Genomic DNA, 17,525 nt, shown 5'->3' with positions numbered 1-17,525 from the left:
TAATCCTACAACTGTTTACAACTTGCATAGTTCCCATTTCTGTATAGCTGTATATCCCAGATTCTGTAAAGTTATTTATTTCATATTCTGTATAGTTTTTCATATTTATATCCTGTTCATAGCCTGTACATAGCTTGTACTCACTACAGCCTGTACATACTTATAGTTATAGAATATTCACAACCTACTTCATACCATGTACATTATAACATAATAGACCCATTTCTGTAATATACTTACATATCTATATTATTGCTAATATATATTGTAATATATCTATATCACTAAGCACTTCTGGATGGATGCAAACTGCATTCCGTTGCCTTGTACCTGTGCATGTGCAATGACAATAAAGTTGAATTCTATTCTATTCTATTCTATTAACACATGTAACATGAAACTGCAGCTCTGCAGAACAGCAACCATTGCTGTTTACTCCCAAGAGGGAGTGGATGGGGAGCCGTTAGGAAGTCTGATGTTAGGAAGCCTCACATACAGATCTGGAAATCTCCTCCTACTGTAAAAAACACTTGAGACTCATCTGAAAGTTTAGTCAGATAATGATTTTCCACCCTGGGCTGGAGGGAAATGAGCACAGTCTTATCTTTTAAATGTACATATTTGTAATTAATTAAAAATCAAACGCTGTGCCAGTTTCTGGCTTTGCTTGAGAGTGTGTCCAGCAAACCTGATGGTACAGACTCTTAAAATCAAACACATCCAAACTCTGAGGCTGTGAGCAAAACACGAAGCACTGAGGCCAAGAACAGCTGTAATCCTGTGTGATTATCACAGGAAGCACAGCAGTCTGTTCTCTCTTTGACTTTAGAAAATGATTTATTGGGATCAACACGAATGTTAACAGAGGGAGAATTTTACTGATTGTCTTAAAAACAATGCACCAATTTAATAACTCGGTGTAGAAAGTACTTTGTTACACTACTTGTTACATTACATTTACGTTACTGTGTAATACAACCTGGTTGTCTTAGAGTTATCACATAACAATATAAACCTGAGGCTGCAGTCTGACACACCCACACAAATCTGGTAACATTTTATATTACTGATGATTTAACAGTTTTTACTGAGCCAATTTTAATGGCTTTAAACTGGAGAAGGCACCAGTATACCACAGGTTTTTGGTTTGACTCTACTAGCACACTAGTGAGTACATGTCATATGTTTTCAGATTCTAGACAAGATATTGTTTTTGATATAATTCATTTAATCTATAGAATCAAACATCGAGGGATAGAAATACATTCTTATGGATTCCTGCACATATCTGTGTAGATGGAAATGAACAGGCTGATACGTTTGTTAAAGGTGCAATAAGAAATAATCATGTAGATATGAATATAAACACAGTAAAGATGAGGTTAAAAATGGCCTGTATTTATATAGTCCTTTATAATAGTCCCTAAGCACTTTACACAACCAGTCATCCACCCATTCACACACTGGTGATGGCAGCTACATTGTAGCCACAGACAGAGGTGAGGCTGCTGGACACTGGCGCCACCAGTAGGCAGCGGGTGAAGTGTCTTGCCCAAGGACACAACAACTGAGACTGTCCGAGCCGGGGCTCAAACCGGCAACCTTCCGATTACAAGGCGAACTCCCAACTCCTGAGCCACGATCGCCACCTTAAAAGTATAATTAAGGTGAAGTTAATGGAAAAGTGGCAGGCATGATGGGACAGAGAAGGTAAAGGTAGTGGGACAGTAGAAGAAGTCAGAGAAGTAAAAAAAACGAGTATATAATTTCAAGAGTAAGATTTGGTCACACAGGGTTAAATAGCACACTTAAAAGGATGAATAAGCACGAGACAGGAGACATTTGATCATGTAATGTTAGAATGTGGTAAATATAGGTGGGAAAGGCAAATACAGAAATCTGAATCACAGAAAAATACAGTTCAATTAAGGGTAACATAAATATTTCAAATGAGTGCAGTTCGTGGAGTTAAATAGAGCGATATTTGTGTTTTTAAGAGCAACAGCTGTTTATATGAAAACAAAGGTGTAACGATGTCCAGAAGGTGGCGGTAATGCACCTGAAGCTGTTTGCCAACCGCTACACAAGGATAGAAGAAGCAGCAGCAGCTGCAGGCTGTGGTGGCATCGAGCAATAACGGAATTTTCTCCCGGAGAATGAAGACGTTGCTGACGTCACTGCTCCTCGTGCTCGGTAGGAAAGTCGCTCTGACCCTGTTTGAAGGCGCACGCGCTCACTCAGGTGTGTGCCTTCCAACAATAAGAAGTGTAACGTGAGTTTACTGTGAATCCGCGCGCTGTCCTGAACTTCACCATGTGATGAACCGTGTGTGTCTGCGGCCTGGTGGGGGCGCTGTTCCTCTGTATCCGCTCTTCATGACGCACTGGAGCAAATATTTAACCCTCACGTCACCCGGCTGAGGGCACCGCCCTGTTTGTCGGACAGTGATGATGCGGAGCTGGACTCTTAGCTGGGCTGTTGCTGCTGCAGAGTTTGTGTCATGTGTTTTTAACTGGCAGCGAGTGAAGCTGTAGATCATTTAAACATAGGATACAGTTCATCTTCTCTATAAATCCTCTTTTTCCAGCAACACTGAAAACAACCAACTGTTAAAACAAACAAGCAGCACAAAACAATATGAAGCAGTATAGTGGAAGCCATTGTTGACAGTCACCTCATGCACTGTTTGTATATCCATGTCCACACATGCTTCAGTGGATGGCTGCACATATTTTGCACAGTTAGCTGCTGTTGTGTAAAAGCAGCAGGTGTCCACAGAGATCTGACTTAAGATGAGGATAAAAAGTAAAAAGCAGCTTTTCTTCTGTTTTCTGCTTCATGTGTGCTGAGTCAACAATGTTGTGTTGATTAGACGTCTAAGCAGCGTCTAAATGTCAGGGTTTAAATGTGAGGCTGTCAAGACGTCGAGCAGGAATTTGCAAAGTGCTGAAAGCTCAAAAAATCTCTTCCTTCTCTTTTCAACAAGCTCAGAAGATGTTTTTCACCTCAGTGTAAGGAAGTCGTCACTAACCTCTGATGCCTTTGAAACATCCGTTGGTTTTGTGTAATTACTCATTGTGTGGCTGTGACGGACGTTGTATGTTTGTAACTTTCTGAAGCCAACTGAAACACTCAGTTTGTGTTCTTGTTTGTGTCTCCTGCCAGTTTCCCAGCATGCCCTGACTGCAGTGGTGGAGGTGTATGAGGGCGTAATGTCTGTCCTGTTGCCCTGCAAGCACTCAGGTTTTATCCCTGAGGATGACCCCACAGTGCTGTGGACTCGTAGTGATCTCAATCCTAAATCTGTCCATGTGAGACGAGAAGAAGCAGATGATCTCAGAGGGCAAAACCAGCGTTACAGCGGGCGCACGTCGATGAGACCTGATGCTTTGGACTCTCTAGACTTCAGCCTCACTCTGAGAAACCCAACAAAGACTGACAGCAGCATCTACACCTGCTCCATCAGTGATGGGACAGAAGATCAGAGACTGAGAGACATCCAGCTGCAGGTCAAAGGTCGGTAATTAACCTGACCTGAACAGAATGAACGTTTTGGGATCTCTTAAAGTAAGACGTCTGTTAGTGGACTGGTGGTGCTGAGAGAAGCTTTAATGAAGTCAGTCAGGAAAAGAACCTGAAGATCCCAGTGTGTGATCCAAACATCTCTGCTTTTAAGATTAGACATCAGACTTTCATTTTGATAAAGCTCCCTGTGATCTGGATCTTAGTGCTGCTGCTACAGGCTGAGGCTGCCTGGTTTATGGTCTGTCTGAGCTCCTCTTTCTCCTCGTTCTTCCCCATCACCAAGTCATGCTCATAGATCTTTGAATTCTTTTCTGTGTAAAACACTCCAAACTCGAGTGCTCTCACAGATGGATGAAGGTGAAATCAACGTGGTAAGAAAATAGTTGGAGGAACCTAATTAGAAAGGGAGAGATTCAAGGATTCAGGTCAACAAGCTGCTGTGACTATCAGTCATTGCTAACAGCTAAAGTGTAGCTTTTACATGTTTCAGTGCAAGTAGGGCTGCACGATTTTGCATAAAATGAGAATCACGATTTTTTGGCTTAGAATTGAGATCACGATTCTCTCACGATTTTCTTTTCCAGTATAAATATTTATTGCACTTATTTACTGCACATCAACTTCGTAACAGGTGAGACTGAACATAAAAACAATAAATAAACATAAAAACAACAAAATGTTGTCCTGCTTGAAATTCCGTCTCCACCGTTGCTCGACGCTGCGTGTACAGAGCAGGTAGTGCAACAATAGAAAAATAGTTGCGGGACGGCACTGTGTAGCGTTTGTCTAGGGTGTTGATCATTTTCCTAAATCCCTCGTTTTGCACAGTGTTGATGGAGCCATATCTTTGGTCAGGTGATAAGTGATAGCCTCCGTAATTTCTTTGTGCCTGCGGGAGTTCGACGGGTATAGGGAAGCGCTGTATAAGGTTCCCGTTATTAATGTTTGGGTGGTTGACCGGGACGGATTTTCTCCTGTCACTTTCTCATCATCCCTGACGTGCTCTCCGTGGTTTTTTCCTGCTAATGTTAGCATCACACGGCACAGCTTCTGTATCACGTGGTATAAGGCTCCGCCCTCGTCATTTGTTGAGCAGGAAGAGAGAGCGCTTGTTTTCATGCAGAGTACGTCCCGGATCAAAATGCGGTACAATCGTCGTCGTCTTTTTTTTTTTTTTTTTTTTTTTTTTTTTAAATCGTTGTCATTTGGAAATGAGATCGCACATAAGTATGAATCGAGATCGCGATTTTCTAACGATTAATCGTGCAGCCCTAAGTGCAAGTAAGGAATAATCCAACAATAGCTCTTCCAGCCTGATTAAAACCCATGTTAATACACACTGTATGTGTTTGCATCATATATAGTCAGGACTACTGAGCGATGGTGGTGGACCACCTAGAACAGAAATGCCAGGGACGATGTTTTTGTCCCAGCCCATTAAAGTCAGTCTGTCGGCATCTCTCAGGTTTCATTACAACTGTTCATTTTAAAGCTCAGTTTTTAAGAGCCTAGTTTCTTTTGCAGGATGTTTCACAATATAAATATATGTAATTTATCAAACACATCATATACAAAACTAATATGTGATTAAAACTATGACATTACATGTAAGCATTAAGTCTAACGTCTCTTCTTCTCCTGTCCTCTTTCTTATCTTTGTCCATCTTCTTTCCTCTCTGTCTGAATTACAGCAGCTGGACCTTTAGCTGCGACACACTGTGAGACAAACTGCACACAAACAGTTTGTGTGTTTGCTGATGTTTGTTAACACTGCATTTGAAATTAGCTGACACTTAAACATCACGCGGTGTCCGCTCGCTTCTCCAGTGCAAGCTAGATTCTGTAGACATGACTTACGGACACGTGCACTCCCACTTCATCCCTGAGTAGAAACACTAAACCTAAAGTAACCAGCCTGTTTTGAAAATGTAAGAAGTAGAAAGTTCTGATACCTGAAAAATTTACTTAAATAGCAAAGTATTTGTACTTTGTTACTTGTGACTCAGTAACATTGATACCCAGATCTAGTAGGTCACGGCTATGCTATTACTTAAAGTGTGTCTGCTGATTCTTCTTCTACAGTTGATATTGTGGTTTCTCGTCCTCTCAGACCAGCAGGTGGAGGTGAAGGTTGTTGGAGGCTCAGACTCCGTCATCCTGCCGTGCCAAATCAAACCTGACCTGCCTGAGGACACCACAGTGGAGTGGACTCGCTCTGACCAAGAACTGGTCCATGTGTATTCAAACAGAAGTGACGACCTGACGAAACAGGACGGACTTTACAGAGACCGAACAAAGATGAACGAAGACCTGCTGAGAACTGGAGACCTCAGTCTGACCCTGAAATACCCCACAGAGAGAGACAGTGGAGGATACATCTGCACCATCTACAGGGACAAAGACATCCTGAGACAGAAAGTAGTGCTGCAGGTCAAAGGTCAGAGCTGCAGATTAAGACCAAAGGTCAATGCAGGAGGTTAAGGTCAGAGTTCAGAGGTCATGTGTTTGTTTAATGTTTCTCCACAGAACCGTTTCCATCCTGGGCCACAGCTCTCCTGGTTTTCCTGCTTCTTGTTCTGGTTGTTTCTGCGATTCTTTTATTTAATTTCTGGCATCACATCATGTCATGTGAGTGTCTCCTACTACACTACCCATAATGCCACAGCATGACTTTACTAAACAGTGTGTGCTGCATTGATCTGACACAGAGGCTGCATGTGGACAAGCTGTTCTTCTTCTGTGGTGGTAAACAGCAGCTGACATGGAAACATGCTGACAGTAAATGTTCCTCCTTGAGTTGTGCTCAGTCATGTGGTGGAGAGCTTCAGATGTTCAGACACACGAGATCTTCATGGTTTCTGTGCTGATGTGTGTGAGACATGGCCGACTGTGGAGTCACCGATTATTTCATGAAGTCTTATCTCGGCTTCCTAGAACCTCTCCTGCTCAAGCCTGTGAGCATCACCCTGTTGTCTCGTCACACAGCAAACTAAAGATCCAGGAAACACAAGAAATTGAAAATAATCAAATCTAAAATGAAACACATATTTAAAAAGAGCTAATGTATTAGCTCTTTTTAAATATTAGTCTTTTTTAAACAACAAATAATGTGCAAATAGGAAACTAAATATATTTTCTGTCCACAAGTTCAATAAAGATTCAAATGAAATCAAAGCGATTTTATTTTCCCGTCCAAAATAAAGTTTCCAACTTTTACAGATGAGTCATTTTATAAATTCACGACAGCAGTGGACGTGCTCTGGAGTGAGGCTCACGCTTATCTTTGTTCCCAGCTGCTGATAACCTGCTGAAGAAGCTCTGTCATGACTTCAGCCATGTGGGAGGTGCATGAGCCTCTTTACAGGACGAACTCATTCATGTACCTGTGCTTTTATTTAGTTTATGTTTAGAATTACCTCTAAAAACCTGCTGTTACCGTCTGTACAGCTCATGTTGTGTTCATTGTCTTCTCAGTCATTCCGGTGGAGGTGGAGGTGGTGGAGGGGGCGGAGTCTGTCCAGCTGCCCTTCAAAACCACAAAAAACCTGCCTGAAGATGTTAAAGTGTTGTGGGAACGCTATGATCCCAGAATGAAGGCCCACGTGTATCACAACGGCTCCGACCTGCCTGAAGAACAGAGCGAGGTTTACAGAGGCCGGACGAGGATGAGGGGAGACCCACTGAGGACTGGAGACCTGAGCCTGACTGTGGAACGGCCCACGGAGGGAGACGGTGGGGAGTACAAGTGTTTGGTGTGGAGGAGGGGAGACTTCATCAGAAAGAAAACCGTGAGGATCAGAGTCAAAGGTGTGTAGTGGTGTGTGTGTGTGTGTGTGTGTGTGTGTGTGTGTGTGTGTGTGTGTGTGTGTGTGTGTCTTTGACTGTCTTGTGTCTCCTCTGCAGGAAGAGTTCAGGTCCAGGATCAAACTGCTGGTGAGCAGCTCTGACATGAACCATCACTCCTCCACGTCCAGCACTGTGGGGAAAGCTGTGGATTGTAAACTTTCAGTCACGTATCAGCTTCCTGTCACACACGAGGACTTCCTGTTAAGGTCAAAAGTTCATCTATCAGCAGCTTATGCATCGTAAAACTCCACCCGAGTGTTTCAGAGGATGATGATTCTCGATGGTGGTCTTTTCAGAGCTCAGTGTTTGGGCATAAAATCCCAGATATGACACACAATGATGGACAGCAGCACCACTGCAGTATCAGCGGTGCTGGTTATTCATCATGTGTGTACTTTAAAGGAAGGAACGAGCAGCAGCATGAGAATAAGCTCCATGTGTGCACTTCCAGAGAGGATGCGGCTTCATCAGATGCACAAATCAGCAGTTGCATTTGAGCTTTATTAGCAGAGCCTGTCGCTGAGCTCTCTATTTAAACTTGAATCAGTCTTTTGCAGTAACTTGAACATGTTGGTGCTCAGTCAGAGCCCTGCATATATCAGTGAGTTACTGCAATCATACGTAACGTCTGGCTCTCTGAGGTCAGCTGATCAGTGCTTGTTGGCTTTCTATTCATTATAAAGTGATCGAGCTTCATTACATTTAATAAAATCATGTGAAGAGTGAAAGGATGGAGGAACAGAACTGCTGAAGTGCAGTCTGTTTACATATTCAGTAGGGCTGCAACGATACACAAAATTCACGGTTCGGTTCGATATTTTTTCGATACAAAAGAATGTTCATGCTTTTTTAATTTGTCATTTATTAAAATGATAAATATATATTTTAACTCAAAAGTAGTTTTTAAATGTAATGTTGCTGAAACAACAAAGTAATAAAGAAAATAAATATATCTGATTGAGGAATCACTCATCTTTTGAAAAGAGAGTTTATTACAGAGAAATGGCTCTTTCCAAAATAAAAGCCAATAAATAAAACCAAAATAGTTCCAAACGCCAGATCTGAATGAGGGTGGGGGAGGTTCAATTTGCCATGTTGCAAGGAGAGCTTAACTTCTGTCTCGCTAAGCTAAGTCGAGCTTAGCTTCTGTCTGCTAGCTTGCCCTGCGCTCAGTGAATCTGCGTTCGACTGCTCCGCCTAGGCTGCACTGTCGAGCGCAGATCCACTGAGCGCTCAACACAGACAGCATCGTCAGAAGGAAAGTTGATAAAATAAATTACAAATGTTGTATTGTTCGATACATATGCGTACCGAACCGAAAGCACTGTATCGAACGGTTCAATATCGATACGAGTATCGTTACACCCCTAATATTTAGGGATAACTATTGTGCCAATGACAGAATATGTTTCTAATTATGGAAGAAATGTCTTTATTAATAATAGAAGAATTGGAGCTGGTGCACGCCTGTTTCACTGACTGTTACAATCACTGTTTACACGTATGAATATCTATAACTATGCAAATATTATTAAAGTTATTTTATCCTTTCTTTAAAAAAAAAATCTGTTTGTTGCAAAAAAACATATAATTAAAAGTCAATTGACCTTTTTTTTTTTAACAACTGTTGGATTATTCAAACAGGGGTGGATCTATGGGGACAAGGGGGGGCAACTGTGTCCCTCCTGTAGAGCCCGCCCCCCACCACCCACCACCACAACTTCTGTATTCTCAAAACACTTTTCACCTGTTCTTGTTTTTCCGGTGCACAGTGGGAGGTTTTCCCCTCTAAAGCTTGTTAAAATCCTCTTGTTCTTGTTTTTTACAGCACATAATGACACAATAAGTACAGGGTGGGCCATTTATATGGATACAGCGTAATAACATGGGAATGGTTGGTGATATGAAAGTCCTGTTTGTGGCACATTAGTATATGTGAGGGGCAAACTCCTCAAGATGGGTGGTGACCATGGTGGCCATTTAGAAGTCGGCCATCTTGGAAAACAACATTTGCTTTTTCAATAGGCAGAGGGCCATGTGACACATCAGACTTATTGAAATGTCACAAGACAAACAAGGGTGTGCTTGGTTTCAACGTAACTTTATTCTGTCATGTCATCACAGCTGGTACAAATTAGACTTACAGACGACCGCTTCTGGTCCCCAGGCCGTATGTTTGAAAGTCAATAAACAACACTGAGAGGCAGTCGACGGTTTGATCTCCTACAAAAATAAAATTAAGTAGAGCCTGAAATCTGTTCTAATAGAAACTGTGTGAATCCTCTGTGGGGCTTTGTTTTGTTACAAAAACATCACAAATATGAATACTGCATAAATCCTGGAACACAGCATTTATATTAGCTGTTGGAGTCCAGTCACTCTGACATGTGTGACTGTAGATCTTGGCTGTGTGCTGGCCAGCTGTCGCGTCTCACTCCAGCTCAGAGGATCCAAGCGATGCTGCTCCATCTGCACTCTGCTGTCTCCTCCTCCTCCTTCAGTCTCTCCTCCTCCTCCTCCTTCCATATGGTTCAGTGAAGCCTGTAGCTCCACCTGCCTGACAGCAGCTAACAGCAGACAACATGCACCTCCTGTCACATCTCCAGGATGTCTGAACACGAGCCCACGTCCACGTGAAGAGACCTCATTAAAACAGCAGAGCTGCGATCAGCTGAGTTATGATCAGAGATATGTCTGTGAAGGTTCTCAGTCATCCAGGTCATCGTAGTTCTTTGCAAGCTCCTTTGACTATGATCAGAGATGAAAAAGCACCTCTCATATTTAAAACTGTTTCCTGAACAAATCGAATTTATCTTTGTGTTTATTGATTCATGATTGGTTTTGCCCTCCAGAGTCAACAGCTCATTTAACAGCCTGTTTATCGTATGTAACATTGTCACCATGACTACGAGTCGTTACTCATTGTTAGACAGCTGATAATAACACGGCTGTAGTTCTCATTATTTAAATCATGATATAATCAGAGGTGGGTCGACTATCCAAAAATTGTACTCAAGTAAGAGTAAAGAAGTACTTGGCGAAAAGACTACTCAAGTAGCGAGTAACTGTTTGAAATGTCCGATTTATTTTTTAAATAAATGTAATCAGACAAACAAAAATAAATAAATATACAAATTTTAGTATTTTCAAAAGGAATACATGTTAAAACATCAACAAAATAAGGCACAACTATTCTAATTTCAGATTTCAGTTTTTCACAACATAAAGCTTTTTCACCAATACCTGCAGTAAATAATATAAATATATAAACAGTGCAAACTATTTCCAGTCACAAGATATGCTGTAAACTTTATGTTCATGTTTGCTCCACATGGCACATCAGCCTCAGAGGAAACAGAACGAGGCATCCTCATTATTTAAATCATGATGCAATAATAATACTTTAATTAATAATAATCACAGTGTGCCTGTAGGCTGTACTGTGAGCTCTACACAGAAGGAGAAGTTCCACATAACCCGTGGCAGCTTGTTGTCACGTGACACCTCATTACTCAACAGCTAGGAAGGTGTGGGGGCGTGGCTTGTGCCTGACAGCATGCGAGCGGCCTCCCACAGGCCCGACCTTTCTGCTCCTTACAACAGGCTCGTTACTGTGGACTTATTTCGTTTATGTGGAATTATTATTTCACGTCACGGCCTTGGAAACACTGCTTTAAAACATCGCGTGGCTGTTTTTGATGTTACCGCTTCTTTTCATTACACGCGCCTGTGTAAAAGAAAATAACATCCTCTCGTGATTATTCCTGCTGTGGATCGTGGAGACTTTAATCACATTAACATTATGTATATTTATAAATAATATATGAACATCTTACTGGAAGAATTACTCCATGCAGACTGGTGGGTGAGCCTCGTTCACGCCCACCAGCAGAGAAAGAGAGCGAGCTCGTCTCTGCTGTCAGGGAGGAGAGAAAACAGGAAGAGGCTTCAGCTCTGACCCCCACGGGCTCTACTTTCTTCTACTTTTAACAGAAAATGTCATTTACAGCGCTAAGTGACGTCATCCTCACTCCGTTACTCACATGAAGAAAATATTCATACCGAAAAAGAAAAACAAGAAAAAGACATTTATTCATTAATAACGTTTATGAAAGAGGAGCCTTTTCTTTCTTTATTCCCACTGAAGCTTCTGTTGTGAATATCTCACAAAAGATTTAAAGATGTATGAAATGAGCTCTCGGGATTGGTCAGAATTAACCAATAAAAAGGTGCTAAATTTTAACCTCTTATAAAGATGGAAAACAAATTTAGTATTTTTATTTAATATATATGTATGTAGATATATAGATATTTTACTGAATTAAAATCCATATCTAACGCTATCCCAGCTTCTAGCCGTGTGTAGAACAAACGTGATGATACAAAATCAGACAAACACGTCCAAACTCTGAGGCTGTTAAACACAAGCATGAGGCCAGAAACATCCGTGACCAGTGCGGGTATTAGAGGAGACACAGCCGTCTGTCCTCTCTGTGCTATTTATTCTGGACAACACGGATGCCAACAGGGTCAGTGTTCATCTGATTATTAATATTTAATATTAATAATTATTATAATTATGTTATCATTAAAATAATGAGCACTACAGCCATGCTGCTTTCAGCTGTCCAATAACGTTTGTAAGGACTCGTAGTCATAGTGATGATAATAAATATGATAAACACCGCTGACTCACTCTGGGAATTATTTATGGGAAATTATTACTTATGGGAAAAAACATAAATAATTCAGTTAATACATTAATCAGTAAATACAAACAGGTTTCGATTCGTGCAGGAAACCGTTTGAAAAATTGAAGGTAACTCAGCTGAGTGACGTGTGGTCTGCTGGTAGCTGCTGTCACGTAGGTGGAGCTACAGGCTTCACTGCGACATATGGAAGGGGGAGGGGCAGAGACAGACCAGCAGAGTGCAGGCGGAGCAGCATCACTTGGATCCTCCGAGTCCTGCTGTGAGACAGCGACAGCTGGCCGACACACAGCCAGCATGTACAGTCACACATGTCAGAGTGACTGGGCTCCAACAGGAAGAGCAATAAATAACAGGACGCAGCATTTATATCAGAGTAGAAACATCACCTGTGTATAAATGATGGTGTCAAACATATGGCCTGGGGGCCAGAAGCGGTCGCCTGTAATTCTAATTTGTACCAGCTGTGAAAAATAGAACAAGTGTAAAAAACAAAAAGGTTTAATTCAAATTTATCTGTGCAGAATTTTATTTTATTTTATCTTTTGCAGCAAGCACAAGACTGTGCCATGATTTTTTATTTCTTTTTTTATTATTATAAAATAACATTATTAATATATCCATATTCATCCATGTAAACAGGGATTGTAACAGTATAACAGGCGTGCACCATCTCCAGTCATCTATTATTAATAAAGTGATTTCTTCCATTAAACGTATAGAAACATATTCTGTCATTGGAACAATTTTATCCCTAAACATGTAAACAGACTGCGACACTTGGCTCTGTTCCTCCATCCTTTCACTCTTCACATGTTCTTATTAAGTGTAATCAAGCTCGATCACCTCATAAGAGATGAAATTTCAAGACAAACAGTCACAAAGTGATTAAAATTGTGTAAATGAAAAAAGTCAAAGGACGCCTGCACAGTTGGGACGTCAGCGTCTTTATTCAATCTTCTGTGTTATGTTCGGTACTCAGAAGCATCACCATCTGAAACACTCGGGTGGAGGCTCGCGATGCACAAACTGCTGATAGAGGAACTTTTGACCTTAACAGGAAGTCCTCGTGTGTGACAGGAAGCTGATACGTGACTGAAAGTCCACAGTCCACAGCTTTCACCACAGTGCTGGACGTGGAGGAGTGATGGTTCATGTCAGAGCTGCTCATCAGACTCACACATACTAAATGTTGTTTAACCACTGAAGCTCCAGGCTTATGTGTTTTTATTTCTCTGAGGTTTTTGGTAATGAGTATAAAAGCTCAGCATCATCAATGAAGAGAGAGTTATTCTAAAATGACGTTCTTGTATTTAGACTTTAGTTTTATTTTACATCATAACACAGTAAAGCTGTGATTATTAAGCAAAGAAAAAACACTTTATTCCTTTTTGTTACGAGGGTAAAAAATACGGTTGATGCTGCATTTGAGTTAATTGTTAACTGAGAAGCATGAGGGCACGTTTATCGTAGAGCTCGTAATCTTTACAGAGGTAGAAATGCAGGAGAGGACAGCAGTGGGAACAACCTCCACCTGAGAGGAGACGGGACCATCATATCATTGCCTACACATCTGATCTGAACACGCTCCGTCTTAGTGACTCAGTGTTTGTGTCTGTTTGATGTCAGTGGGGATAAAAACCAGAGGCTCTGATGTTCATGTGGACGCCTTTATTTCAGGTTCTGAGTGAACAGGAAGTTTCTGGACCAACAACGTTAACAAAGGACGGCGTTGTAGCCGCTGTAGTCAGTTTACTCACAGAAAAACCTCTAAATTCACCTGACTGCTGTAGTATCTGATTGTTGCTGTCAAAAGTAAACACACTCCGTCTACAGAGAGGCAGAAAGCTTCAGCTGCTGTGAGGTGTGTGCCTGTGTCCACGCCTGTGGTTCCTACCAGAGGTCAGTCAGTCGTATCCTGTGCTCTCATTGGTCGCTTGAAGACTTCTTGACGCTGCAAATCACATCCCGTGTGCGTGATGATGCACTAAGAGCAGTTTGTCAGGCAGGTGTGTCTGTGTGTGGATCCTTGTGTGTTTGTAGAGCGTCTCCTCTGTGACGTCCTGATGAAGGTCAGCTGTGCTTTACAGGACGTCAGCATCCCCGTCTTCACGTTCACAGCCTGAAGAAGTGAGAGGAAAACAGAGAGGTCAAACACACAGATGTCAGTGAGTCCACTCTGCTGTGTGAGCAGCTCTTCACTCATGTTTCCACTGAGTCCTCTGACTTCAGTGATGACAGAGAGGACCAGACTGTGTCCTCTGGATCACTGTGGGACACCTGTAGCTGCTTCACTCTGCCCTGGATCAGCTGACAGCTTTGTAAACGTGTTTTCATGGGTTGGTTTGTTCCAAGTGAACTACAAACCATGTGACCAACTTCAGCGCCACAAAGAGGATTTACATGAATGTCGCGCTTAGTTTGCAGCTGGTACTGACTGTGCACGTCTATGCTGTTAGCTACCTCAGACTTACAGCATAGATGTGGTAGCTGATCACACTTACACACCATCAAGGAAGTTTTTTTATATCTGGAGTTTGTTTAGAAGCAGATCTGGACCACGCCTCTTTCAGCAGCGCTCTTATCGTAGGTCAAACCCTGAATCTGACGCTTCGTAGTCGGAATGAGGAAATCGGATTCTGACACTCAGGAGAAAGCTCAGGGATATTTGCCTGTTCACTTCATAACTCACAACTCTTTCAGCTTCTGGAACAAATTTGTGTGAGTCACAGTCAAGGAGCCACCAAAGGACACCTGCTAACCATCGGCATTATGGGTAGTATAGTAGGAGACACTCACCTGACATGAAATAGTGACAGAAATGAAATAAAAGAACCCCGGAAACTATAAGGACCAGAACCAGGAGAAACACGAGAGGCTCCCAGTATGACCACTGCTCTGTAAAGACAGACAACAAACAGTGTGACCTTTGACCTCTGAGTCCATGTAATCTAAGCTGTATTGAGCCAACAAAGTCCTTTGATTGTAAAGTAAAGACTACTTTCAGTGATGTAATCTTTATCAACAGCAGTCGCTGAAGCTTCTTGCTGACCTTTGACCTGCAGCTGCACATCTGTCAGTCTAATTTGTCCTATCATCTCTGATGGAGCAGGTGTAGGTGGCGCTGTCAGACAGTTGGAGGTTGGTCAGGTTCAGGCTGAGCTCTCCAGTTTCCAGAGCGTCAGTCTTCATGGATGTTCGGCCGCTGTAACGCTGGTTTTGATCTTTCAGTTCGTCTCCTTGAAGCTGACGCTGGTGGACGGTGGGAGGACTGAGGTCGGAGCGACTCCACACCACTGAGGGGTCAGTCAGATCGAAAGTGTCAAACTGACAGGGCAGCATGAACGAGTCCCCCTCATACAGCTCCACACCAGAGGCATGCTGGGAAACTGTGAGGACATATAGAGAGACACCGTGTGTCATGTTTGAGGTAATAATCACGGTCAGACCTGCTTACAGACGTCAGAGCAGACAGAATGATGATTACAAATGTTGAATTCATTTTCATTCATGCAACATGAATTAAACTGGAGAGGAAGCCCATCATCCAAAGATGCTAAACACAAAGCACATCAAACAGGAAAGCACAGGAAAGGAACAGAAATCTTCAAAGTAAAACAGGAAGTAAAGTGTAAAAGGGCCAGAGGATAAAAGGAAACCATTTACAAGCACAAGCAGAGTGATACAGGATTAAAAGTGAAAATGCTAAAATGCTAAACAAAGGAATCGGGGCGGGGGGTATCTTGTAGGCTGGTTTACAGGCACCGTCAGGCCTAGTGAGGGTGTCCCGCCACCCTCACTAATGAGGGTGATGGATGATGACACACGCATGCTGCTGATCAGCCTCGTCTGGGGGAGCTAATTAGGAGAGTGGCTGAGCACCCATCGTTCCGTGACAAACCGTCGGTTCAATCAGTACACAAAGCCGTTGTGAAGTGTGTGGTCTGCAGCTTGTGTGAGGTTTCTTACGGCTGCATTTGTTGTTTCACGCAGGATCGCGGAAACAGGAGGACAAGCAAGCGCCAGGAAACAGAACATATTTTCAGTATAGTAATTATGAATTACTTTCAGTAATTAGCATAATGCAACACTTTTATGAACACTAAGGAATAATGTAAGTAATGTAAGTAATAGATTACTTTTTGGAGTAACAACCTCACCACTGACTGTGACCTGATACAGTCTGATGCTGTTCATGCAACCACCGTGCCAGCTAACAGAGCATATCCACCAGTACCTATGAAGACTCGTGCTAACCACTTTCAGATTCATTTGCATCTAAATTCTGTTTTTTCTTTCACTGTTGCAAAGTGCAAACATGACAATTTTCATGAAGTTAAAAAGTAATCTATTACAGCTTTAAAACAGGAGACAGTTGATTTAGCCTAAAATCTTGTGTTGCCTCAAGTCAGTCGCTGCGTTGATGTTTGACAGATTTCAATGAAAGTTTCTGGTTGGAGCAACAAACAGAGCTCAGATTGAGCTCTAACCAGACTTCAGGCTGACTCATGGCTCTTTAAACCTCTGTTCAGGTGCAAAAGTGTTTCTCCTGTTCCTAGTTTCCCTGTTTTTGTATGTTTTTAAATGTTTCACATCATCAAACTAATTCAGATATTAGAGAAAGATAACACAAGTAAACACAAAGTGCAGCTTCTAAGTGATTAAGGGGGGAAAACGGTGCCTCAGTTAAATCACTTTAAGTTTAGATTTAAAGCACTAAACAATCAGCTCATACAGGACAAAGAATCTGTTTAAACAGCTGAAGCACAAAGAGCCACGTAACAGCTGAACAAGGTTTACTTAACGCTGTTTCAGTATATGTAGGTCAGCAGGATGTGTGAGCCGAACTCACACAGAGAGGGTTACACACCATATCAAACTTCTTCACACATGGACCTGTGAGCCACGTTTCCATCTTTTCTCCAAAACTTTCAAGACTTCCATGTTTCTAATGAGCGTACAAACCTTGTAATAAACATGATCACGTCTGTGACGATGATCAACCTGCAGTGAGTGCAAACAACCTGCATTCAGACTTCAGAGAGTTTCTTACCGTCGATGAGGAGAAGCAGGAGCAGCAGCAGCATCTTCATCCTCCTGTGAAGTTGACACCAGCACAGATGCCGTTAAACACTCGGACGCTCCTCTGCAGCTGCTGACGCACAAATCAAACGTTCCTCTCGGCCTCTGCTGTCTGTCTGTGGCAGGAAACCACCGAGAGCTGATATGAGATAAAGAAGCACCAGTTTCAGTGTTCGCTGCTCTTCATCAGTCTGAGCTGCTGTGGTGATTCTCCTGAACTCTCATCTATGTTTTAATCGTTTCATCTTTATGCATATTTATATGCAGCACATGTTTTAGCCTTCAAGTTTCATTTTTTATTTTCATTTTAACTTCATCAGCTTATCTCAGCTCCCAGCAGCAAAGCTTTGGTCTGACACAGGT

General features: G+C 42.1%; 2 protein-coding genes across 7 annotated transcripts; one reads left to right on the top strand and one right to left on the bottom strand.

Moving 5' to 3' along the window:
• Positions 1-2,093: 2,093 nt before the first annotated feature.
• On the top strand, positions 2,094-9,092 carry LOC146673084 (uncharacterized). Of its 6 annotated transcripts, none has more exons than XM_085401531.1 (6): positions 2,094-2,193; positions 3,166-3,516; positions 5,636-5,962; positions 6,052-6,153; positions 7,000-7,313; positions 7,429-9,092. In XM_085401531.1, exons 1-6 carry the CDS (start codon positions 2,157-2,159, stop codon positions 7,612-7,614), a joined length of 1,317 nt encoding a protein of 438 aa, XP_085257657.1. In that variant the 5' UTR covers positions 2,094-2,156; the 3' UTR covers positions 7,615-9,092. The 6 variants fall into 6 exon arrangements, with proteins under 6 accessions (XP_085257657.1, XP_085257661.1, XP_085257656.1 ...); XM_085401535.1 differs by having other exon boundaries at positions 7,000-7,332; positions 7,429-7,612; XM_085401530.1 differs by having other exon boundaries at positions 2,099-2,241.
• Positions 9,093-13,747: 4,655 nt separating this feature from the next.
• Positions 13,748-17,292, bottom strand: LOC146673083 (myelin-oligodendrocyte glycoprotein-like). Its single transcript, XM_085401641.1, has 4 exons — positions 17,134-17,292; positions 15,133-15,469; positions 14,880-14,978; positions 13,748-14,202 (listed from the first exon to the last, which is right to left on the bottom strand). Exons 1-2 carry the CDS (start codon positions 17,171-17,173, stop codon positions 15,162-15,164), a joined length of 348 nt encoding a protein of 115 aa, XP_085257767.1. The 5' UTR covers positions 17,174-17,292; the 3' UTR covers positions 13,748-14,202; positions 14,880-14,978; positions 15,133-15,161.
• Between the last annotated feature and the right edge of the window lie 233 nt (positions 17,293-17,525).

Source organism: Rhamphochromis longiceps, linkage group LG3 (assembly GCF_057381845.1).
Source record: "Rhamphochromis longiceps isolate RC_006_pf linkage group LG3, R_longiceps_female_GT1.1, whole genome shotgun sequence".
In the NCBI taxonomy this organism is placed as follows: domain Eukaryota; kingdom Metazoa; phylum Chordata; class Actinopteri; order Cichliformes; family Cichlidae; genus Rhamphochromis; species Rhamphochromis longiceps.
Note: the sequence above shows the minus strand (reverse complement) of the source record. Positions and strands in the feature narration are given on the sequence as shown.

Excerpts from the sequence above, each read along its gene's own strand:
- LOC146673084 (XM_085401530.1), top strand. The coding sequence starts at position 2,157 with ATGAAGACGTTGCTGACGTCACTGCTCCTCGTGCTCGGTAGGAAAGTC. Across the intron at positions 5,963-6,051 it reads AGTAGTGCTGCAGGTCAAAG|AACCGTTTCCATCCTGGGCC; the intron begins GTCAGAGCTGCA and ends GTTTCTCCACAG. Across the intron at positions 7,314-7,428 it reads ACTTCATCAGAAAGAAAACC|GAAGAGTTCAGGTCCAGGAT; the intron begins GTGAGGATCAGA and ends TCTCCTCTGCAG.
- LOC146673083 (XM_085401641.1), bottom strand. The coding sequence starts at position 17,173 with ATGAAGATGCTGCTGCTGCTCCTGCTTCTCCTCATCGACG. Across the intron at positions 15,470-17,133 it reads CCTGCTTCTCCTCATCGACG|TTTCCCAGCATGCCTCTGGT; the intron begins GTAAGAAACTCT and ends ATGTCCTCACAG.